At 42.9% G+C, this 25,391-nt stretch overlaps 1 protein-coding gene across 1 annotated transcript in view; it reads right to left on the bottom strand.

Moving 5' to 3' along the window:
• Window positions 1-25,391, bottom strand: part of LOC308301246 (rho-associated protein kinase 2-like) — a 48,569-nt gene that overhangs the window by 11,717 nt on the left and 11,461 nt on the right. Inside the window, exons 4-22 of the mRNA XM_080745160.1 lie at window positions 23,936-24,073; window positions 23,083-23,343; window positions 21,123-21,267; window positions 20,248-20,386; window positions 17,288-17,379; window positions 14,180-14,339; window positions 11,698-11,794; window positions 10,513-10,592; window positions 10,306-10,354; window positions 9,939-10,074; window positions 9,514-9,605; window positions 8,352-8,598; window positions 6,342-6,448; window positions 5,139-5,298; window positions 4,349-4,509; window positions 3,699-3,883; window positions 3,283-3,352; window positions 2,806-2,909; window positions 1,037-1,223 (exon numbers count right to left, since the gene is read on the bottom strand). Coding sequence (XP_080601286.1) covers window positions 1,037-1,223; window positions 2,806-2,909; window positions 3,283-3,352; window positions 3,699-3,883; window positions 4,349-4,509; window positions 5,139-5,298; window positions 6,342-6,448; window positions 8,352-8,598; window positions 9,514-9,605; window positions 9,939-10,074; window positions 10,306-10,354; window positions 10,513-10,592; window positions 11,698-11,794; window positions 14,180-14,339; window positions 17,288-17,379; window positions 20,248-20,386; window positions 21,123-21,267; window positions 23,083-23,343; window positions 23,936-24,073 — 2,610 coding nt within the window. The remainder of the gene's footprint in view (window positions 1-1,036; window positions 1,224-2,805; window positions 2,910-3,282; window positions 3,353-3,698; window positions 3,884-4,348; window positions 4,510-5,138; window positions 5,299-6,341; window positions 6,449-8,351; window positions 8,599-9,513; window positions 9,606-9,938; window positions 10,075-10,305; window positions 10,355-10,512; window positions 10,593-11,697; window positions 11,795-14,179; window positions 14,340-17,287; window positions 17,380-20,247; window positions 20,387-21,122; window positions 21,268-23,082; window positions 23,344-23,935; window positions 24,074-25,391) is intronic.

Genomic DNA, 25,391 nt, shown 5'->3' with positions numbered 1-25,391 from the left:
AGATTCTGATATTCAAACAGAAATATGGGGTATTGTAATGTTATACACTGTCAGAATCCACTTTGTAAGCGACTTTGCGTGTGTGTGTCTGTTTGCTAAAATACTGTGACCTGTTTCACCGTGCAATTTAAGTCAATGGGGTGAATATTTTGAATATGGTAATCAACTTTATATTAGTGCTGTTCAACGCTTAAATATTTTAATCGCATGATTTAGCTAGTTATTTGCGTGATTAATCGCAAATAACTCACCAGCTTTTATCAGTTCACAACGTAACTTAGAGGGATATCTTTCAAGTCTTTCATGGCCCTATTAACTTGGGAGTGGACAAATATGCTGGCTTTATGCGAAAGTATGTTAATCTTTTATTCAAAATCAATTAAAAAACCCATTTAATGACATTGCATTAAACAGACTGCAGCTGATGGGTATAAGGATCTGCTAAATTTACTTAATCTGATTACTGTTGTGTCCACCTTTATGCTTTAATTATATTTGATATCAACAGGGACGGACCTTGTAACCAAAATAGCCAATAGTGTAGCCAATGTTTGACCATTTTAGTTAATTACTTGTGAGACAATTAGAGATATTAATAAAATAATTAAAGTGTCACTTTATAAATGTGCAGATACCCTGTATATGTATGTTGGTTTGTTCACTGTTGAGTGAGAAATCAATATTGCACATTAAGCTAATCATCTGGAGACCTCCCCAAATAATAGTTGAGATAATAATGTTGAGAAACAGTGTCCAAAGGTCAAATGGCTATAATATATAAATATGTGATTAATTGCGATTAATTTAGTACAGCACTACTTTATATCAACAAAGAAACTAATAACTAATGAGGAAAATCTCACCAGTATTTGCAAGGTAACTACACAAGCCAAACCTCTGCCAAAGTGAAAATGTGCCTTTTCTTTGCTTTAGCTTGTCTCCTCATGGTCCCCATCCTGAATCACCCCCTTCATTTCCCCAACAATCTACAGTAGCTTCTCCCCAAACCTCCTCCCTTCCACCCTCCCAGACTCACTGAGCTGATCGTGGCCTCCTTGTCGCAGAGGTCCTGCTTGTGTCGGGCCATCATGTCTTTGATCTCCAGCTCCTTCATGATCTTCTCCTTCTCCAGGTCGGAGTACTGCTCCTCGGCGATGGAGCGAGCCAGCTGCTCAGAGTCCGCCTTGGTCAGGCTGACCTCCAGCTGAGAGGCCAGGGAGTCCCTGTGGGAGGAGGACACGTCAACACTGTGAGTGTGGGATAACAACCCGGGTCTTCAATCAATACAGACTTGGATGTTGATCCTTGATTTTTTTTTCCTTTTTATTTCTTTGTAACTTGTAACCTTAAACTGCTGTGCTGCCTCTGGGCAACTGATTTCCCCCCATGGCATAATAAAGGTATCTATCTATCTAGGCATCTCTTATAATGGGATAACAACCTCGGGGTCTGTGATAGTACAGTATACTGTGTAGGAAAAAACCTGGGGGTCCGTTAGTATGGGCTAAAAACGTAGGGGTCTGTAACTATGAGATAGAAACCTGGGTCTTCTTTATTAGGGTTTCTCTCCTTCACAGTACAAATATCCACAGAGCTGTAGAGACCATTTGGAAATGGCTTTGCAGACAATAAATCTTATTTGAAGGACCACGTCCAGAGGGCGCGGCTTTAAATCATTTCTCCAAGGGAAGGAAGGGAGAGGAACTCTGGTGCCAGCTAGCAGTGTGTAGTTGAATAAATAGTGTCCGTGGGTCGTCGTCCATCTGGGAAAGCTGCGTATCCATCTAAACTCCTACAGCACTAATCCACTTAGAATCCTCTTAAGATGGTTATAATGGCACTTTACAACAGGCTAAAAATGCCAATCAAGATAATCTTGGTTTATTGTTAAAGGTCAAACAATTGAGAATATTTTAGTGTTATGTTATACTGTAGATCCCTTCATTGCTCCTTTTGTTTCTGTAGCGTAACTAACCAGTTGCCATGTATCTCATTATTCTATGCTTTCCATATGGAAATTGGCATTATGCTAATATGGGTTCCTCTGCATAGGGCAGATATCAGTGTGTGAAATCTCAACATCTGTGTGTATAGCTACTTTACTTAAGGAATTAAGGTGTTTTACATTTGAAAATTATTCAAATAATTTGCATTACTAAAGTATTCAGGTAATTTGCATTTCAACAATATTCGGGTAACGTCCATAGTTGAAAACTGCTAGCTGCTTTGATACTTTATCTAATTATTCGCTTAATTTAACTCGACTGCCAGCATATTTTCTCAAAGATAATCATGCATGTGAAATGATTTCACTATAAGCAAAAGTTCTTTCCCATTTGAAGGTGTATCCAAAATTGAGGTCATGTTCTCTGTTCTCTCTGGCACCCCAAAATTAGATGTTTGGCCCATCAAGATTGGAATCAGGTTTTATCAAGTCTGAACAGCACAAAATCACATGGAAACAGATTTGACTGGATTTGGGCTGCCAGTCTGAACAAGGCCTGGCTGAAGTGAGGCGAGCAAAGCCTGATCTTGAGTCAGATTGGGGTTTTGTCGGCGAGCGCCAAAAAAGGTTGGCGACAGTGAAAATACGCATCAACATGAATCCAAAATACACTGATGATCATGCTGTCAAACAATGAAACTATATGGAATCTATGAACAGATTGTGGGGGTCCCTGCTTCATCTCTCTCTCAACTAAGGGGTCCTTAGCCTGAAAACGTTGAAGACCCCTGGGGTTCTAGACCAGCAATGGTGACAGTTAATGTCACTGCCTCCATTAACGTTTTGCTCTGATACAATACCTTTCCTCCTGGAATTCCTCCAGTCTTTGCAGTGCATCTTTGTACAGTTTATTCTTCTCATCACATTCCTCCTTCAGCTCCCGAATCTGTGTCTTGTACAGGGTCTAGGAAAACAACAGTCATCAGACATTAATTTGGGTAATGGATTTTCTAGTTTTCTTTTTTTTATGGCACAGCATGGCCCTGGCCCTAGCTATTATTTCAGACCTACTGTAGTAGGAGGCACTGCACAGCCTCTGCTCCTCAAGCCTGAACTTATAGATTTGCTATTTTCGGTGTGCGTTAAAGTGTGCAAGCAAGTATAAATCGGCCAAAGCATTTTGGTTTGTTTCATAGTTGAAACTAAAGGCAAAGGTGATAAGTATTAGCCGTTTGTCAGGGCTACTGGGCGTTGGAATGGTCTGCACAAGAGCTACCACTAACATGTTTCTTTGTACAGTAAGTACCTGGACGGCCAACAGTATAAGACAAAGTTACCGTGAAATATTGCTCTGCCTCCAATTGGTCCTTTAGTTCCTTCAAGTGTCCGTCAGCCTCCAGTCTCTCCCTGCAGATAGGACAAAACAACTGTCATTTAGAGGAGGCAGAAGAGGTTTTTAAACCTGAAATGGATAACAAACTACAAACCAGCCTAGGGATTCACCTCCCTTTAATAATAGTGGGCCTACCTGAAGGACATAATTTGGAACGATCCCACTTGTTCATATCTGGACTAGTATTTCAAGCAGGTTAAAACTAGAGAATGAAACACTGTGAGGCAGGTCCTGTGTGGATGTATGAGTGCGTGCGAGAGCAATTGTGTGTGTGTGTGTGTGTGTGTGTGTGTGTGTGTGTGTGTGTGTGTGTGTGTGTGCGTGTGCGTGTGCGTGCGTGCGTGGGCGTGCGAGCGAGACCTGCGTAGGTCCTGGTTCTGTTTCTCCAGGGTCTGCTTCATGTCCAGCAGGTGGTTGAGTTCTTGCTTCAGCTGCTTCTCAGAGGAGCGCAGCACTGACACCTGCTGACTCTGCATCTTCAGGTCGTTCTGACTCAGACTCCGCTTCTGAATCTCCTGCTCCAGACGCAGGCCCAGGTTGGTCACCTGGGACGAGTGTACACGCAAACCAGAAAAAGGCGAATACTTTTAGTCGTGTGTGTGAGTGTGTACTGTAACATGTAACAATACGTGTTAATACCACATCGGTGGCTGACATTGTGTTGCGAACCACTAAATATATTTAAATGTAGAAAAAGAATATAGGATTTTTACTTGAGTCGTGAGCCATAGATATTGGTCTGTGACCCACAAATTGGTCTCGACCCACTGTTTGGGAACCAGTGGTCTAAATAACACGCCGTCTAAATTACATTCTTAATTCCTGTGGTCAAGAATTAAGAATGTAACCTAAGAAGCACTACACAGCCTGGAATACATTGCCTGAAAAATATAAATTCAGGGCAAGAAAGTCCCTTAACCGAGAGGGCTGGTCACTCCACACCACACCACAACACCACAGGTGAAAGCTAAAAGCAAAAATGTCTGTCACTGAGCAGCACACACACCCACCTCCTCAGAAAGCTTGTCCTTGTCTGCCTTCAGCTTGTCCAGCTTTTTCTGGGACTGCTTGTAATCACAGTCCAGCATGGAGTGGTCTTTCTGCAGCTGTAGCAGCTCGCTCTCCACCTGCAGCTTGGAGTTGCGCTCCTCCTGAAGGCTGCGCTCCACCTCTGGAACACACACAAGATAAAGAAGCAGAAAGATTAGGCGATTAATGAATCGATTTGTTCAAGTGGGTAACTTCTGTCCGCCTGTTGTTCACCAAGACTCAGCACTGGCCTGTGCTGTTCATTTTAATCTTGCATCTCTTCCCCCTCCCTCATATAGCATTTAGGCCAAGAATTATTTAATGCTTTCACTATTGAAAAATAGCAGATGTACAAGCTCACAGCGCTGCAACAAGTGCCACGCTGCAAGCTTGTAGTTCTGCTATTTTTGAAAAATTGTCATATTTCTTTTTGCAAATCTTTGAATATATACTTTTAAAAAAAACTCAAATATTTGCTTCTGGAACAACATATTTTGAGATGGGGGTCCGTGGCTAAATACATGTAATTTTGGGGGTCCTTGACATAAAAAGGTTTGAGAACCACTGATTTAGAAGAAGGGTTTAGAAGACATTTATAGAATCGGGTCAAAAATATTCAAAGAATGTTCCACGATTTTTCAAAAATAGCAGATCTACAAGAGCTTGTAGATCTGCTATTTTTTTATTGTTAAAGCATAAAATAATGGTTCAAATGGTTCAAATCTACACAGTTACACAGATTTGTGTTCAGGTCTAAATGGCTTTAATCACCTTTCAAGGCTCCAGACTTGGCCTCCTCAATGGACTGGTAGATCTTGCTGTCATCAGCTAGCTTGGCTTTGGTGGCCCGGTGTTCTGCCTCCTCCTGCTCCAGACTCTGCTGGAGGGTCTTCAGCTTGAACGTCAGGTCAATCTCCTGGTTGCTCTTCTCCTGTGGAAGCAACAGGACCGACAAGCTCACTGGATGGTTTGGGATTTAAGAACCATGTGAATATGGCAGATTAAATATGCACTATGGCATGATTTGTATCTCACTTGTGCTATTTGGAAGTTATTGTGTGGTAGAATGCAAAGGTAAATTTCCTTAATAGTCAATAATACTGTAAAATCATAATCATTATGTTAAAATTAATCTTCTGAGAGGAGCGTCTGTCTGTGGAACTGGACAGGAATATGAATGACTGATGTCTTAATAGGGTATAGTGTAGTATCTAGGTTAGTAGAATGTTATTGGAAGTAGTATCTTTAAAGGATCAGCTCACCCTTTTTCAAGCTCAAAGCGCCTTCTAGACGGTACGCAGTCACCGCGGGGGCTCCCGCTAGGATCAGCGGGGACCGCGCCGCGGTGAGACACAAACACACTCGCTCAGCGAGTAAACGCAGCGCGGTATTTCACAAAGATGACCACAATCCAGCTCTCGCCGCCCGCGTACGCATGCACGAACGAGCACACGCACAGGGATTTCACGGGACCGCGCCCCCTCGCCTCGCCGCCCGTAAACCTCTCTGCACGGCCAAAATAAACGCCCGCCTTCCCATTGAAAATGAATGACTAGGACGCGGCAACCGCGCTCTGTCTGAAAGCCCCTTAACTTGATTTATCGGTCCTCGCTGCTCACTACAGGATGCTACCATGTGTCTCTCTCTTTGCTCTGTGTCTGACAGGTGGACAGTGCATTGCTCAAACATTTACCTGCCAATAGCATCAATGACACTGAATTCAGGTTAATGTAAATTGTATTCTTTAGCTTCGTGGAATGTTAGCACACTAAAATTGTAGCGCAGTTGCTGCATTATTTATGTCATTTTATTTTTATTTTATTTTTCAAGCTAACCTCATAAACTCATTTAGAATATGGAATCATACTGCAGGATGAAGTATGTTAAACCTGGGTGGAGAGTCGATAATTAACTTGCGTGTGTGCTTAAACAATGGCTTTTGGCTTGAATTGAATTCCATTAAAACAATGTTACCCGGTCAAGGTCAGTGAGTTTCTTTTGTAGCTGCTTCTTCTCAGCCTGGGCCTTGGAGAGAGACGTCTTCACATCCTTCACCTCCTCTTCCAGACCTGAGATGCGTCCTGTAGAAGAAGAGAGATAGGGTTGAGTGAACAGGGAAGAGTGAGCGAGAACAAATGGCTTAAAGGCATGAAACAGACTGCAGAGACCTTCTTAAGATGTGGTGTTGATGTTGCTGGGAGGTGCCCGTATGCTCACTGTGATGTTATTTACATTAATTAATCAATTATGATCTTGCAGGTTAATAAATATTTTGTTTGACGCAACCTTTTCGAAATGGATAAATAAGAGTTTTGCGATTCAAAATGCAGGCGATCATCAAACAGTAGTTGAGACATAATTTCCTGCACAAATGTTGCCTTCTAATGTCTAATGTGACCAACTCACATATTTATTTTCCCTCGCACCAACTCCACCCAAATGGAGAATTTTGACACAAACCTCTTAGGGAAATGCCTTGTTAGAATATGTACCCTCTTGGTGAAAGGCCTTGTTATATTCCCCTTCTTAATGAAAGGCCTACTTTGCAAGGACCAAATATTCTCAAGTTCTTGAACAAAGGGTCTCACAAGAGGTACTGGCTCTGGTCTAGGTTTGGCTTTTATAAACCTCTGGCTTTAGTCAGGGCCAGTCTAAGCCCTTTGAACAGATGTTTCCATCAATGATCAGCTCTTTCCCCAGTCCTCATCCAGAACAACAATCTACATCTGAAGCTGGGTCCAGCTCTGAGGTCCAATTTTTGTGTAATTCCTTTTTCCCCCCTGCTACAGAGCGCACATGTATACTCCAGCAGCTTTGCCACAGCTGGCCCATTAAGTCCCGTTTTTCACGTCCAAAGCAGTTTTCATTAACTACAGTATAACGAGGAATGGAAACCAACGGCTACTGGATGCAATAATTGGTGTATTTAAAAATTCTCTGGTCTTTTTCGCTCTTAAAACGGCCAAGTTAAATGCTGGACTAGCATGGAACCGTATATACCATTAAACATGTTGTTGTTTTTTCAACCATGGTGGTAAGGTATTTCAGTCATGTAACATTTCTGCTGAGCATGCCATTGTTATTAACATGCACCACTTTAAATCTTATCTTAACAGCTAGCTACTTTTTCTTTACTTAATAAGCTGCGATTTTGCATTCCCTTTGAAGTCCTTGCCTGTGCAGAGCACACAGACCTCACCACACATTACTAATCCATCTTACCATAAAGATCTAGCTCTATTTTACTAATGGCTAAAGGTCCATCAAGTCTAAAAGGCTTATCAAGGTCCATCAAGTCTAAAAGGCTTATCACAATTCTCCTTGGAGTGGTTCGACTTAAGGGCACCTGGATGCCATCTCTGCTCCCTGTGCAAACTGTCTGCTAGTGTTGATTTTGACAGAAAATGTAGTCATAGTTTTAGTCATCGTAGCATAATTTTCATTTTGGTTTTATTCTGTTTTCGTCAGTGAAAAAAGGTGTAGACGAAACTTTTCGGTCACAGTTTTGATAGACTAAATAACTCAACACTACGATCTAGGGCATTCACGAATAGTGATTTTTAGTATTCGAATTATTCGACCTCACTGTCAAATATTAAGTAAGCAAGAGGCGAACATTGTGAAAATAGCCGATCTACATGCTCACAACGCCTCGCGTTGAGCATTTTTTTGTCACTACGGAATGGAACTAAAGTTTTTGTCCTAATATTCATATACCCTCTCCGAAGAGCACCTGTGCACAGCGTTTTCATCATTCACGGACCCACGTAGCGCTTCTTCTTCTTTTATCTATGCATTGACAACTCATTCTTATGACTTCCTATCTAGCCAAGCTTTATAAACTATATCTTTTTTAAAGAGAAAACAATAAAAAAATAAAAATAAGCGAATATTCGACTTCGGTGAACAACGTCGAATAGTGACTTTGATATTCGAATATTCGAATATTTGGTGAATGCCCTACTACGCTCTGCGATGTCTCACCCTGCAGGTCAGTGATGGTCTCTGTCCCCAGGTTGCGGTCACTTCTCTCAGCCTCCAGCTCTGCCTGCAGGCCCCTGAGCTGCTTCTCCAGCTCCATCTTGGCGTTCTCCAGTTGGCTGCATTTGTCCTGCTGTTCCCTGAGGCCGACCTCCAGGCCCTGGGCCTGCCTCTGAGCCTCGGACTGACTCTTTCTGAGTCGCCCTGCACATTCCTGCTCGGCCTGGAGCAGAGCACTGGCCTCCTCCAGCTGGAGATAAGAACAAAACAAACATTTCTTGCTTGATGAAATTACATGACTTCTACCCGACTGTTCAATCACATACTGTAATCATATGCAGTGTAGCACAACGTCCAATTTACATTTCAACATCTCTGGGTTTCGGGGTTTGTGCATGTTCCATTATGACTTAAATTAATGCTATATAATGGAGGTCAATGACGCTCAGATCGGTGCCATGGCATTGGTCCGACATTTCATTGTTCCTACGTCGCATTAGTTGAATCTGGTGAATGTTAACCTGGTGAAAATACTATGCCTAAACCTAAACCTAACCTCAGTAAAACTATGCCTAAACCTAACCCAAACCTCAGTAAAACTATGCCTAAACCTAACACTAAAACCTAACCCTAACCAAATTAGGACTAATGAGATTTAGGACTTACCGGTATGGGCAGTCCCCACTCAGATCAGGCTAAAACCTTGCCCAAATTTGGAGTCATAATGTCATAGATGACTGACGTCACTAGGCTGGTAAACTCAGTCCAAGATCCACATACTGTTGCCACGCCATACCCATGTGGATCCCAAGATCCACATGATACAGGAAACGACTACCAGGAACCTCGTTCAATTTACAGTTGTTGAACAATTGATGTTACACCCGTGATTCAATTATCCCAGATACAGTTTTAGACCCCCAACTATCTGTACGGTAACTACCAGCCAGTAGTTTATTATAAACATATCAAATAATAGGGTACAACTGAATGGTCTTCCATGAAATGTCCAAAACGTTATAGACATTATTATTTTTCATTTTAAACAAATCTTCCAAAACTAAAAATTGTATAACTTTCTCAGGCTTTCAATTGTCTGCTGTATTATGAAACAAATACTCAGGAATGCTACTGTGGTAAATCACATGCACAATATGCTCCTCACCTGTCTCTGCAGGTGTATGTTCTTCTCATTCGATATCTGGGAGTTCTGGTTCCTCCTCTTTAGTTCCTCTAGCTGGTCCCTTAGGTTGTTCACTGATTGGGGAATGATAAGGAATAACAGTTGGTTTCTTATTATACTGTAGATGCCATTACATGCATGCCTTTCTTGAGCCCATGGTACTAGTGGCCACAGTCGAAATCAAACCCCTTACATAGCCTACTAAACTCCTGAATGTTAATTTACCCACTTAAATCCTATAACTAGTGTATATACTTACTGCAGTAGGAGTCCACCAGGGGTCTATAGGCCCCCTCATTTTTCCCCTCACTAAACATATTTAGCAGAATACCAGATCTACAAGCCTACAAGCCTCTCTATTCTTCTTATAACTCTATGGGAGACCGCAACAATGATGAGTTCCTCACATTCATTCTCCAGAGTGCGTTTCCTGTCCGTCTCAGTTTCCACCTTGCGTAGGTTCTCTGCATTCTGGTGCTGCAGCAGAGCCCTTTCTCTCTCCATCTGCCTCATAGAAGACTCCACACGCTGCCTGCTGCTCATCTGGGCACACAGAGATGGCTCAAGTTAACCACTTGCAACCTGGCTTCACTATTTTGTGCATCTCAATATGGGCTATTTTTCACTACACAACAGCAGAGTACAACACATTATAAATTGTACATAAGTGGTTAAGTCCAACTTAAGAACAATTATCAAGCAATGGTAGGATACACAACTTAATGTAGTGACTAATGAATTGTTCATTATCCATCCATCAATCCTTTACTGTACCTCTTCATCTAATTCTTTGACCAACTTCTCTAAACGGCTGGTGACATTTCTGTGGACAAAGAGAAAATCAGAGACAATTTAACATCATTCACATGATACGCATTGATTCAATTCTATCAAAATAACTCTTAATAATGATTATTCAAGCTTCAGAAGTGTTTCAGAAGTGGAACAGTGGAAAAAGCGGTCAACAACACTCAGCCATACTTGTTCTTCAGCTCCAGGTCATGTTTGGCCTGCATCTCATGGTTGAGCTGCTCCTCCAACTGCTGCTGCTTCTCCTGCAGCTGATCAGACACAGAACAAAGCTCAGTATCACTGCATGATCAGGTAATAATCAGCAGAGGGACGCCAGAGAACAAACATCGTTATCACTGCATCATCAGTTAATGAGACAGAGAACAAACCTCATTATCACTGCATGATCAATCTATTCTCTACACCAGGGGTTCCCAAACTTTTTTGTCTCGGGGCACCCCATGAATATTTTTTTCATTCGAGGCACCCGTACATTATATCGTCGTTGTCGGGTGGAAACCTTGTATGTCCAAAACCTTCTCTTTCTAGGTTAATATTTTAAAAATGATTTAAAATAGTGAAAATAGCCGATCTACAAGCACACAACGCCTTGCATCGCGAGGCGTTCTGTGCTTTAGGGCTGTGAAGTAGGGCTTTTATTTTACCAGAAAACATACACATTTGAACCTAGGAGATACAAGGTTTTTGCCTGACAGTGACAACATTTTTCATTTTCACTCCCAGCACCTCATATTTATAGCACATTTTAGCAATTATGTTGCGAGGAAAACATTGAGATAATAGCCATTTTGGTTAGAACTGACTGAAAATAACTTTGTACTTCAAGTTTAAAATGATACTAAATATTTGTTTAAGTGTCCAAATAAATTCCAAATATTATTATATTATATTATCAAATTATCTCGCGGCACCCCTGGACTGCCGTCACGGCACCCTAGGGTGCCCCGTCACTCACTTTGAAAACCCCTGCTCTACACTCATGTTAAATCAATGGCAGTGCAAGAAAGGAGGAGGCCCGCACACCGTCTCAAGCTCCCCGTAAGTACATTTTATTGGCAATAAAACTTACCTACGGGGAGCTTAAGACGGTGTGAGGGCCTCCTTTCTTGCTCTGTACGTATTTTTTCTCAGCACCCGAAGAATCTTTGCAAAGATGTGCGTGCTTATTTGACTTCTAAATCAATGACAGTACCATACAATCTGAGAACATCTGTCCTGCATTTTGCATTGTATGCCCACGGTTTGACGGCCGGCACTGTTTCACTACGTGCCACGTTGTGAGCTTGTAGATTGTCTATTTTCACAGGCTAAAAGGTTTGGGAACCACTGGTATAACATGCCAGGAATACCTACCTCTCTCTTACTGTCTGCGCAATACTCTTTTTCTTCAGAGCTGTCCACGCTGTCTTCAGAATCCTTCACAGAGATGCTTTTATTTGCACTCAGCAGCCTGAGAGGAAAAGGGAGAATTAGAGAAGTGGGTACTGTCTGAGAGCGACTTTACCTGAGCACGATTTTCACAAGTTATGCCAATGCCTCTCTCCCTCCTAACCAAGTCTACCATGCCCAATCACTGACCAAGGCCACACAACAAAATCCTCAAGTCTTCCATCCATCCATCCAACCAACCATCCATCCATCTTCAACCGATTATCCAGAATCGGGTCACAGTTCCAACTGAGATTTCCAAGTCTTAATTTAAGAATTTTATATGTACCCAATACCGTGTTCATTGGGTATATTTATAATTCATTTAATTTGTGTTAAACATAAAATATTACCCTTTTATGTACTGTACAGAGAAGGCTTATAGAACATTTTCATCAGCAGTCCCTTTGACAGCCCACGTCTGTTTGCTTTTCATATTAAAAGCAAGATTATTTGCATACATGAGAAGACCATGAGATAAAATGTGGAGTCAATTGTCGTTTGGCCAGACTTTTAAACGATGACCTTCCTGCTTTGCAATAAATGAACGTGCAGACCAGTTGAGTGCTCCATCATTTTGTTTGGGTGGTCATTTATGAGGTGCCCAGGTAGTATGTTTTTGTTGACCTTCCTGATATGTTGATAGCAGTTATATTATAATAGTCTCACATCAACTATTGCCGTAGCACCAGTGACACAGCACAAACATAACATTTTCAGGAGCTGCCAAAACCCCCCGGAGCCCAATGACATGGATCGACTCATAGATAGATGGCCATCCATGACCCTGTCACGCTGAAGGACACAAAACAAGCATGACAAATGTTGGAACAATAATGAGAAATGGTCATCTGAGACACCACTAAAATCGTATGGTACAGTCTATACTACCGTTTCCCAAACAGTGGGTCGGCACCCATTTGTGGGTCACGGACCAATGTTTATGGGCCACGACTCGAGTAAAAATCCTTTTACTATTTTTTAATTTAAAATATATATATATATATTTTAAAACAAACAAATTAAAAAATATAAGAAATAATATTAACTCATACAGTACCATCCGGCCACAAGGGGCGCTAGAGTGCCAGAAATGTATTCATAGACCTTCATTATAGCTTTCGTTGACCCTCCCCCAACTGGCTTGTGTTTTCACTCCAGTCAATGCTATGGAGGACGAGAGGAGGAAGCTAGCTGACACGTAGCCAAAATGCTAACCCATTTAGAAGCGCAATCTAAAGCTATTTCAGCCGCAAAAAACTTTCTCTTTGGGTCTGGGAACACAATCCGGAGAAAATCCTGTCTAAAGATGTGATTTATTATTGGAGTGGGCGGCGCGATGCGGCCGTTAGCGCGAATACGGCCCGTGGATGGCCGAGTCTAAGTCCCGGGCATGGATGGACGTCTAGACCGGGGCTTCGTTGAGGCCTCCGATAAAATAATTCATTTCATTAAAAAAGCCGAACATGTTCGGGATAGGCACACTGGACTACGTTCCGGAAGCGGTGCTTAACATTTGGTGAACATTGGGGGGCTCAAAAATTTATTTTAAACCATTTTTAATGGAATATATCGTCGGACCATGTAAAATGGCTAGCTGGCTAGCGTAGGACGAGCCAGGACCACCCACGACTCTACAAGCAGCTCAGGGTAAGTCAATTTATAAAAAAAAAAATTGTATTGGATTGAAATAAAGCCGAACATGTTCGGGATAGGCACAGAATGAGTTAATAATAATAAAAATAATAATAATTAGGAAGTAGTGAAAATATCGATCTACAAGTTCACAACGTGTCGCTTCGTGCCACCTTGTGTGCTTGTAGATCTGCCATTTTCACTAGTTTGGGTCCCGCGCAAACGTCTAATCTCTCTTTCGGGTCTCGACCTGAACAGTTTGGAAACCACAATAAGAGAGCATCAACAATCCTTTAGTACGGAGTTTGTTCCCCATTTTACTCAAAGAAGGCCATGAACGAGGCGCCAGTCGGGTAGAGAGGCTTTAAAGCTACATGAGGTGCAAGAACAAGGCAGCAGTGTGGAGTGGGGACAGGCATACAGTGTCTGGCTGCTTTAAGGCAGTGTTAAGGTTATGGGGCGTGATGTCGTTTTAGCTCTACTTCTTTGAGGCTTTAGGTACGGCGATGACCTTAAGCCCACTTCCTGAGAGCACAGAGGTCCTTACAAATGGCGGCGTTCACGCAAATCATGGTTTTACTGAAGACAAAATGTCTATAAAAGATACGATAACAAATGTAACACTTGTTCTAAATAAAGAACAGAAAATATGGGAGACTAGCAATTATGGTTTGAAAGCTGTGACAAACATGGCAAGAGCAGAGTACAGCACAAACAAAAAACAAAATACCGTACTAGCAGCACGCGATACAGAATGAAACAAAACACTTACTGATCCTCCTTGAAGTAAGTAAATCCCACAAAGGGGAGCTGGTTGCCAACGAAGGCTCTGGGCGGAGGAAACTTCTCAGCATCACCTTTATCTTCCTCGATATCATCAAAGTTACTGGTGTCTATGTCACTGCTCAGTTCTGGAACTACTGGGGCCACAGCTGAGTGAGAAAAAGTGAGAGAGAGAGAGAGAGAGAGAGAGAGAGAGAGAGAGAGAGAGAGAGAGAGAGAGAGAGAGAGAACAGTAAAGGTTGGTAAAAAGGAAAGAGGATGCGTTACATCAACCACACGCCAAGGAAGAAAAAAGAAATCACTGCCAATTAAGAGATGTTAACAATTATCACCTCTTTGACAAACACTTCATGAACCTTGAATAAACACATGTATTCCTCTGCAGTGTTCCTGAATGTACGCTATGCCAACTTGGGCAGCGCTGGCAGAAATGAGTTCTCTGCAGGTTGGCGTAAGGCTGACACCACTCCTTTCCACCTACAGTACCCGCTTTGTGCCCCGCATACACAGCGCCTTTCACACGCACAGCCTAAACACACACACCAGGAGAGTGTGTTCCTTCTTCTCCCTCCTCTGCAGAGCAGCCACTAGTTTAAAGGCCCCGTACAGCAGGCAGACAAACAATGTGTCAAACCACCAATCCGAGAAAAAAAGATTTGCGCTGGCCCATAAGCTATTAATAGCACAGTATTGGCAAACAAACGAGAAGCCATCTTGGATCCAAGATCCAACGGGATCGATTCGGAGTCAAAAGGTGAAACGAGGTTGATCACGCTCGCGTCAAATCATTTCTCGTCACCGTGCCAAATGCAATTCACAAGATTGTGGATGAAAGACACACAGAGAGGGAGAGAGGGAGACGGAGAGATAGATTATGCTCCGGAATGAAACAAATAAAGACAAACAGCGAGGAAGAAAGAGGGAAAAGCCAAAATGTGGTGAGACAGAGAGAGACAGGCCGCTCAGTGGAGGCCCTTGTGGCACGACTTCCCAGCATGCTCTCTGATAGCGGGTTGCTAATGACAGGCAGCTGTGGCCACAGTGAGAGTGAGAGAGAGGGAGCAACCCTCGATCCGGGGCGTCCCTCTCATTAGGGCCGACCCACACGGGCCGCACACCCTGCCCCGCCTGCCCATGGGGGGTGGGGGGGGGGGCACCCCATTCATCCATCCATCCCTTCCCTCTCTCCTTCCAATGCAGGCCAGAGTACAGGCTCCTATATGCTCTCCCACATCCCAAGGGCTTTATTTTTGGGGAAAGGGGAATGGGGCTCAGCTTTTGGGGTGGGGTGAAGGAGGAGACAGTCGGGAGACTCTTGAGATTGCTGTGCAGCATGAAGCACCACCACACAGACAATCAGGATGGAGAAATGTCATTCTAAAATTGACACGCAGGGGAAGTACAGAGTCATTAGATGGGAGCAGTGTCATGTTGTGCATGAGTGTGTGCGTGCATACAGTAGATATACGGTAGATAGGCCTATAGATATACACATACACACAATACCGAATTGTGAGGAGCACAGCTGTGACCCAGTAGTGGTTTCGAGTTCCAGACCACCAGGCACTGATCAGAAGTTATGTCTGTCGTCTTAATCAGAGCCAGGTGAGGGGAGAGAGAAAGAGAGAGAGAGAGAGAGAGAGAAAGAGAAAAGGAGCCTGTATGTGATTATGCACAGAGACAGAGGTCCTGTTTGAATTCCATACATGTCCCCTTCTCTCTCTGTCCACCCTTCATTCCTCGATATATTCCTCTGTGTATGGAAGGTAGTCTCAGCAATGATTCAGCTTACTGTATGCAATGATAAGGTACCAAGTAAAAGAGAAAGAAAGGAGTGAGTGTGGCGCCCGCGGTTCGAGTTCCGTTCCCGACGACCTTTGCTGCATGTCACTCGCCACCTCTCTCCCCATTTGCTGTCAGTCCTATCAATAAAGGCATAAAAGCCCAAACAAATCTTTAAAAAAAGAAAGTACAGAGTAAACTATAAATTATAATTAAATACACCAGATGGTGAATGGATACCATCCACAAACCGGGACTATGGCACACTTAAATAACTGGCATATTTAAAGAATCATCACGCACTTTTAGAATGGCTGGCGTCAGTGATGGGGGCCCCGTAATGCCATGTTCTACCCATAGAATTACATAGGATGCTGACACTGACCCACATACAACCTGCCACTCTTGACGGGCACAAGGCAGAGGAGTTGAAACTGAACCTCACAACCGATGTATCCTGGTATAATCCTGTGGTATACAACTATTTCAGAGTTGGAAAATGAATTTAACACAACATTTTTTTACTGTATATGGTTTCTGTGTCATGAGCTTAATCCTGAACTCAGAGAAACAGTCAAAAAACAGCCCAAAAAGTGTGTTAATTTAAGAAGAAAAAGAAATAAGAAAAAAAACAACTGTCAAATGAGCATTTTTTATATGCTGTGTTATCGTGCATGGCTGTTGCGTCATGTGCACTGCTGCTCTGCACAATATCTAACCGTATATCATGAGATAGCAGCGCTCAGTGCACACATATGGTGATCATATGCAGCCTATATGCACACTGCATGTGCAAGGAGATATAAATAAGCCATGGTGTGTGAGACTATGTAAAAGATCAGAATGATATAATGCATCAAATATATGCAGACAACAGTGGGCTTAGATGTGAAATACTTTGTGGATGTACTTCCAACTCCACTGTAACTTCAAATAAATACTATACATAAATAACATAAGATTGACACAAACAAACACACTGATTTCTGAATATACAGAGAGTTCAAAAATAAAATAAAGATTAACAGCTACTGAAGTTGTGATAGAGGGAACACTGCTGGCTACAATAACTCAGTGGGGAACATAAAAAGGAATACAGAGATGCACATGTGTATACTTACGCGCATACGGGATACACATTAGAGCAGTGGTTCTCAAAGTGCATTTCAGGGATTCTCTAGGTTCCTTTTTGGGGGTCTAAATTGACCCTTACAAGTCTGTAACTCTTTTGACACTGTCAGAGTTTAGGGGAGAACTTGATATTTGAAAGTTTGAGAAACGCTGCATGAGAGACACATAAAACGGACACACTTACTTTCTCGAATGTTGTCAAACGTCCACTGGTCGTTCTTGAAGAAGGGGTGGCGTTTGATCTCATCCACGCCGCTGCGACCCAGGCGCACCTCCCTGTACATAGCAGCAGGACGGAGTGGTCAGAGAAACTCGCTAGCACAAAGCACCACTCTACCCCCACACGCACGCACGGGCACGCACACACACACTACAAAACACAACACAACTCAGTCTGCGAACTGGCCACTAGGCACTGACCGCAGTCCCTCTGCTGCTGACCAGCGTGGAGAGCCACATGACCGCAGGTGGACACGGGACACACCTCGGGGCCTCCTCCTCTGGCCAGCGAGTAGCAGGGGAACCGAGAACTGGAGGAACCCGTGGACAGAGAGTGAGAGAGAAGCGAACGCAGACGAACGAGGCAGCCAGGGACCAGTGTATGGGGACACAACATCAACAGCGCAGACTGACTCGCACTGTGCAGCTAGAACTGCTGCTGGGGCTGCACTTTACCCCTCCCTACCTCCTCCTCCTCTTACTCTCTCGCTACACACACTCGTCCCTTACACACACACTCTCTCTCCCTCTCTTCACTATTCCTGCTCTGCCACTGGGTCCAGAGCTGGAGGGGTGCGGCAGTTTGGGCCTGCCACGTGTGGGACATTCCAGACCCAGCCAAGAGGAAGAGGAAGGCAGGGGAGGGAGGCAGAGTATGGGGAGGGGAGGCCATAGGAGAGGTTTTCAGCCCCCGTAGAAAACAGAACCCAAGACCAACGCCAGACTTCCAGGCTTGCCCGGAATTATGGTGGGAGAGCAACGGAGAGAGTGACAGAGAACAGGGAGGATGGAGAAATGGAAAATGGCACAAAGTGTGCTGTAAAAAAAAAATATATATATATATATATATATATATATATATATATTTAAAAAGTAGAAAATGGCAAACTGGGAGCAATCAGAAACACATGGGAGGCTGGGATGGAGTTCTGGCCAAGAGAAGAGATGCAGCGGCTGCTGGAATGAGTGATGAGTCGGTGAGGGAAGGAGCTAGAGTGGGCGTCAGCAAGGTTCAATTTGCTGGTTCAATTTGCTGGGGGGAATGGAGGGAGAACGACTCTGCTTTTGATATCGCCCCTGGTCATTCATTTTATCATCTGTGGGGATATGTTTCATTCCTGCTTCTGGTCTTCAGGACTGAATTAAATCCTCCTTTTCCTTTTACAAAAAGCTGACTGACTGTCTTGTCTTGTTTGATAATTTCACAATTTAACCGGTTAATTCAAATAATTGGGAAATGTGAAAGATTTGTCTAACATTTTCAACATCATCACATTTAAAAAAGCAAAACATCACAATGCATTGTGAATTCATACTGTAGATTGGCGATTTCTGCTATTTGTCATACAAACAGTACCGATTTAAGAGTTTCAGAAAATAACCACCCCCATATTTCTTTGAAACAAATCAAACCCTGGGCATCAGCAACAGATGTTGTGGATAAACATGTGTGGGTCATTGCGCGTGCTGTCGGCAAGGTGTGCGAGTCGTGCACGCACGTTTGCATATGAGAGAGAGAGTGTCTGCGGTGAGAGAATGGTGAGCAAGAGTGTAAATAAACTGAGTGATGGAGAGTGAAAGGCTGCTCTGTGCAGAAGCAAAAAGGGCCTGTGTCTGACTGAGCTCTCCACAGGGGCGGAGCATCTAATGTAAACAGGAAGTGGTCTCCACCTGGGGAAGGGCCACTGACCCTGAATATAACCCCTCGACCAGGCACGTGCACACATAGACATCAAAGGGGGCTTGAGCCCCTGCCTTTTTATCCATCTGTAAAAAAGTGTCCTCTCCAGACCATGAATGAACTCAGTTTTTACTATGGTGGGCAAACACCCTCTTTCCATGCCATACCTGAAGGCAGCATTCAAGAGAATTAATTGTCTTGTCCAAACTCTCCTGAACTTGAATGCAGCATCTTATGTTCAAAGAATTGCCCTCTCTGTGTAGAAATCCATTTTGTTACGCCACATCTCCGGTATTCACTTGATTATGCTTAGTTCAGTGTGGTATCAAGTATACACCAAAAGGCCCTTTTAGAAATGTCAGCCCCTTCCTCCCTATAATTCTCTTCACGTCCCTGCCCTCAACTTTACTATTGACAGTGTACTAGCACCAATACCAAAGTGCTATATCATTGCTTCAAACAAAGAAGTGTAATGTGAGAAACTAAAAAACTACTATAAAATGATTTATTTATTTTTTTAGGATCCCACATGAACTCTACGGCATCTCTGTTCTGGACATGTCATAATAGGCAAACATTCAGGGTAGGTATCGCATCGCAACATGTTATAGGCTATTTTCGGTGAAGAGCATTGGTGTAGGCTAGGGGGGAAAAAGGAGGGGACCAAGTATAGACTTGTGGGGGACCCAGGATAAATATAGGATAAAGACCTTGTGAGACAAACATTTATAGAACATTTTTTTTTTCTTCTTCTTCTTTTTTTGGAAAGAAATATGCTTGCTTAATTGTTCACAGCCTAACTGATAACCGGCTCCTCAACATTCCACATACTGTACAATTTTCCTACGTTTAAATCATTCTCCGCAGTCCAAGGAGTGTCAGAGAGGCAGCTCACCTACTTAGCTTGTGTCACAGGAAATAATGCATATTATGTAACAATCCCACAGCAGTAAACACTTAAAACCTTCCAACAGGATATATTTCATTGACTAGAGTCCCCCCAAGGGGTCTATACTAGGCCACCGCACACATTTTAATCCATGAGTATTTCACTCTGAAACGATTACTTTGACACACAGCCATTGCTTTTAGTCTCAAAGATGAATAATGGTAGGAACTGCAAAACTTAAGATGTTGAGTTAACGTTTAGATGAAAGCGAATATCTTTGAGAAAGCATGTAGGTTGCATGGTGGCAGTTGTGAAACTTTGAGTCTGACATATACACACAGTTTTCTGTACGCACCGGTCTGACAGAAAGGCACAGATGAGGTCTTTGGCATCCTGACTCATCAGTATGTCATCAGGGAAAATAAGGGAGTTCTTATGGTCCATGATCTTCCCATAGGTTCCCACTAAGGACTCAGCATAGAACGGTGTTTCACCTGCACAATGGAAGAGAGAAAAGACACAGAGGAACACAACAACATAGGGCTTGATTAACAGAATATGATTATCGATTATCGGAACGCTATTGCTAGTGATTCAAGTGAATAATGACTTTTCAGTCTTCAGTTTCGTGAAAACATGCATAACAAGAAATGCGTGGTCTGTCCGTGGAGCAAGGATCTGCCTCAATTGTGCTCTATTATTAATAAGACAGGCATGTAATGATAGCAAAGTATGCAGTCACATTGCTACCTTCAGTCATGAAACAGCAGCGTAGCATGAGATTACCAAAGGTTGCGATTTGATGTCACCAGTCAATAAAAGGTTGCCATTTGAGCTCTGTAATGCAACTGACATTATTACGGCTACACACAATGAAAGTCAGTTGTACATAGACCTGAAAGGTAATGGCATGTAGGACAATGTATGTGTATACAACTACTGTATATCTGAAAGGTGGCAGACCATGACAGTTTAGTCTCAGGAAGGAGACCTCAGGGGTGTGTGTGTGTGTGTGTGTGTGTGTGTGTGTGTGTGTGTGTGTGTGTGTGTGTGTGTGTGTGTGTGTGTGCGTGTGTGTGTGTGTGTGTGTGTCACTCCGCATGAGATTCAGAGGAGCGACAGATGGCACAAGATGTGTGAGATTAACTGTGGACAGAGACATATTACACACAGACAAACAGGGGCAAATGCATGAATCTCCTGGCGGACATTGGTTATTAGCTTACTCACCAACAAGCATTTCGTAAATGAAGACACCCACAGACCACCAGTCGCATTCGCGGCCATAATAGCCATCGCCCCCTTGGGACTTCAGCACCTCAGGGGAGATGTAGTCTGGCGTGCCCACTGCTGTGTCACAGTGCACCATGCCCGTCTATAAAGTGACAAGTGGATGGTCAGACCAACACATGCAAGAACAGAGAAACTGTTGTCATAAGTTTTGGAGACTGACCCTACAAAAAAGCTAAGAGATTTCAATGGAAAGAAATTGCAATATCACTATATACAAAGTAGAGAGGTCTGTCTTACCAGGCATTCTAACATGTTTTTTCACAATACTTAGAAATGACATCCCTGTCTAGCTTTACTGGTAGATTTTAAGACCAAAATAATCTATAAGTAGCCATTATGACAACTCTCTGCTAAAATGAAAGGTGGATAAACCAGTTCCTGAAACCACAGTGGAGACGGGAGCTTTGTACTCTGCATCAGCTGTTATGTACAGTACAACAAGCACTGGTATTCTCAAAACAACCTGATGCAATACAGTAGCTCTGCCTTGACATGCTTCAATTCATAATTTGAACACTAGGTGGTGCACTGGAGCACAAAAAACATTAACTGAGCTCAACAGGAGGTGTTTCAAGAGGAACCATGCCAGACATGTTTGATTAATTGGCATTTTGCACGCAAAATGTGAACATTCAAAAGAAAGAAAGTGAAAGTGAACTGATGTTAGGTCCGCAACTACTTTCTTTTAATATATATCAATGAATTAACGTGAAAAAAATCTGAGCGATTTTTATAATTTATTAAATTGATGCAAAAAGAGCCGATCTATAAGTTCACAAAGTCGTCTGCTTGTTGATCTGACTAATTCAGCTTTTTTTTATTGAAAGTAAAACAAAAGTGCTTATTTTTTTATTAATATGGATCAATGTTTTGTAGCAATTCAATTTAGTACAGTAGTTTGCTTAAATCAGTGGTTCTCATGTCAAGCACACCCAAATTGACACTTAATAAATAGCCTGCGGACCCCCATTTGAAAAGATGTGCCAGGGACCCCATAAGAGAAGAACTTTTACAGCTCTGGCAGTGATTGCCAACCATTTAAATTTCGAGGACCCCCAGTTTGACATGCATTAGGCTACGGACCCCCATTTAAATGGCATTTCCATCTCTGAGACCCCAATTTATATTGTAAAATCAATGTTAAATTAACTCTGAGAGTGTACAAATGGAACCAAATGGACCCGTTATTTGGTTCCATTTGTACACTGTCTGAGTTACATACCCATAAGGGTCCATTTGGTTCCTAACTATCACTTAGCTGGGGGACCCCCTGGAACTCCCTCAAGGACCCCTGGGGGTCCTCCTTGGACCCCACTTTGAGAGCCGACGGCTTAACCCATTTAGGCCTAGAATTATTGACTGCTTTAACTGTTGAAAAATAGCAGATATACAAGCTCACAGCGCTGCGAGCTTGTAGATCTGCTATTTTTGAAAAAGTCATGAAAATATGTGCAAATCTTTGAATATATGTATTTTTAGGGTGAACGTTTGTAAATCAAATTTTGCTTCTGGGTGGTCCTTGGAACTATAATATTTTGAGATATGAATATTTCTTTACAGGGGTCCTTCACATGAAAAGGTTTTAGAACCACTGACATAGCAGTCTCTCAAGAACAGACTAACTGAGCTCCAGTTAAGTGAAAAGGACCTTTTCTTTGACGATGGCTCGCCAGATTGCTGACATAGAAACATAGGTTTTTTTTTTTTAAAACCTTAGAAGGATTCAAAAAGACACTTATAGAATCGGGTCAAAATTCACATTTTCTAGATTTTCTAAAATAGCAGATCTACAAGCTCGCAGCTGTAGATCTACTATTTTTCAATAGTTAAAGCATTCAATAATTTTAGGCCTAAATTTAACTGACTCAACCAGAATGAGATCAAAAGCCCAACCCACCGAGTCCATCTTCATGCAGGTGCCGAAGTCGGCCAGCTTGAGGTGCCCCTGTCCGTCCAGCAGCATGTTGTCGGGCTTGACGTCGCGGTGGATGAAGCCCAGGGTGTGGATGGCGTCCAGTGCCAGCACCACCTCAGCCGTGTAGAAGCGCGCCCACTTCTCTGGCATGTCGTAGTTCATGGTGAGCGTCACCAGGTCGCCGCCGGGCATGAACTCCATCACCATGTAGAGGTTTCTCTTGTCTTGGAAAGCGCAGCACAGCTAGGGTGGAGAAGAAACATGCATGTCATGCCAAGTATGCACAGTGTTTGTGTGTTTGTGCGCGCGCGCGCGTGCGTGCGTGCGTGCGTGCGTGTTCATGCGCGTGCGTGCGTGCGTGCAGTGGTGTAAAGTAACTAAATACGTTTACTCAAGTGCAGTACTTAAGCACAATTTTGAGGAACTTTCACTTTACCGGAGTTATTCCAATTTACAGTACTTTTGCTTCTACTCCACTACATCTCAGAGGCAAATATTGTACTTTTACTCCACTATTATTTTTTGAAAACATGAGTTACTTGTTACTTTGTAGATTTTGATTATTATTACAAAACATACATTCACCGAACTCAGCCCTATACATTTCGGCCATTTGAAAATAGCCAATCTGCAAGCTCACAATGCGTCACATTGTGAGCTTGCCTTGTAGTGAATTCTGCAGAATGAGTACTTCCTACTTTTGGTACTTTAAGAGAGTGTGTGTGTGTGTGTGTGTGTGTGTGTGTGTGTGTGTGTGTGTGTGCGTGCGTGCGTGCGTGCGTGCGTGCGTGTGTGCGTGTGTGTGTGCGTCCGTGCGTCCGTGCGTGCGTCACACCTGGACAACCCAGGGGCTTTTGGAGAAGGCCATGATATCCCTCTCCTCCCAGAAGAACGCAGAGTCGGAGCGTTTGATCATCTCAAACTTGCTGAGCTGTTTCATGGCGTAAACCTGCTGGGAGCTCTTGTGACGCACCTACAACAGAGAGGGGAGCAAAACAAAACACGTTTTTTTGCATGCAAACACTGATAACGGTACAGTGCTGCAAGTAACCCCTTAAGCAGGGGTCATCGCCATGCTGTGGACATTTTTATTAAAACACAAAGAGATAGGGCTGAATGACCATAACAGGTCGTAGTAAGTACGTGTCATACATATTCTGGAGAAAACTTAAGAGACTTGACAGTCAGTAATTGGGTCTTATGGTCAAAATAACATTCAATAATTGTGTGTAAAATATTTGGCACAGGCAAGACCAAGTCTTTACCACGGACATATTTATCTGTGTACGGACATGTAGATGACCCCCTGCCCATTTTATACTTTCTGTTCCGCATTTTGCGGTTTATTCAAATGGTCACGTGTACAGAGACAGGAAACCGGGGCAAGGGAGGAGAGCGAGAGAGAGAAGACAAGGGTCTGACTCGCACCCAGGTCCTCGTGCTCACAAGCAGCATAATGGTCTGTTGGCTGCATGAGCCACCAGGCACGCCATTTTTCAACATTTTTGAAGAAAGAAAAAACGTTAATAATATAATAATAATCGCATGCCCAAAATAGGGACACCACATTCAAGCTCATGATACAAGGATAACAATGGAGTATTTATCTGCCTATGATGATGATCCCAGTGTATTTCGATCAACCGAAGGAGAACCAGAGATACAGACAGAAATCCTGTAATAATAGGCACACTGCCACACACCCAAAGAGAGACATGCTTACACAAGATTTGGACACAGACAGAGCCCCTTATCCCCCCCCCCCCCACACACACACACAACACTAACACTTTACACACAAAACCACCCCCTTTCCTCCTCTCCCACGCACCGGGCCTGTCTAAACTTGTCTCTATGCACACAACAGAGGCCAGAGCCAAGCTACTATTACACACTAAACGCTAAGTAACTGCATACATGATTCGATTTTAGCCATGCCATAATAATGTTTAAAGTTCTGCTCCCTCTAGAGAGTCTCGAATCTCTTTTTGTAGTTTTGATATATTTTAATACTTAAAAAGGTGGTGCACGAGATATTTGTTGGTTAAAAAAGGTGTTGAATGCTCTATCGATTGTAATCATTGCGTGTTGTTTGTTCAGAAACAGGGGTCTCTTCAGCTCTTGAGTAAACAGAAAATACATTTTCAGGTCAAGATACCAATTTCATCCAATCAGGAGAGAGAACTCATACAGAATACAGGATAAACATGTGAAATTGGAAGTGATCCAACAAAGAAATAAGCAGACAAATTAAGCGTAACAATATCAAATTGAATCTGATAAATGGGGTT

This window comes from Nannobrachium achirus (assembly GCF_963921795.1).
Source record: "Nannobrachium achirus genome assembly, chromosome: 16".
In the NCBI taxonomy this organism is placed as follows: Eukaryota; Metazoa; Chordata; class Actinopteri; order Myctophiformes; family Myctophidae; genus Nannobrachium; species Nannobrachium achirus.
This window is presented reverse-complemented; position numbering and strand designations above follow the sequence as displayed.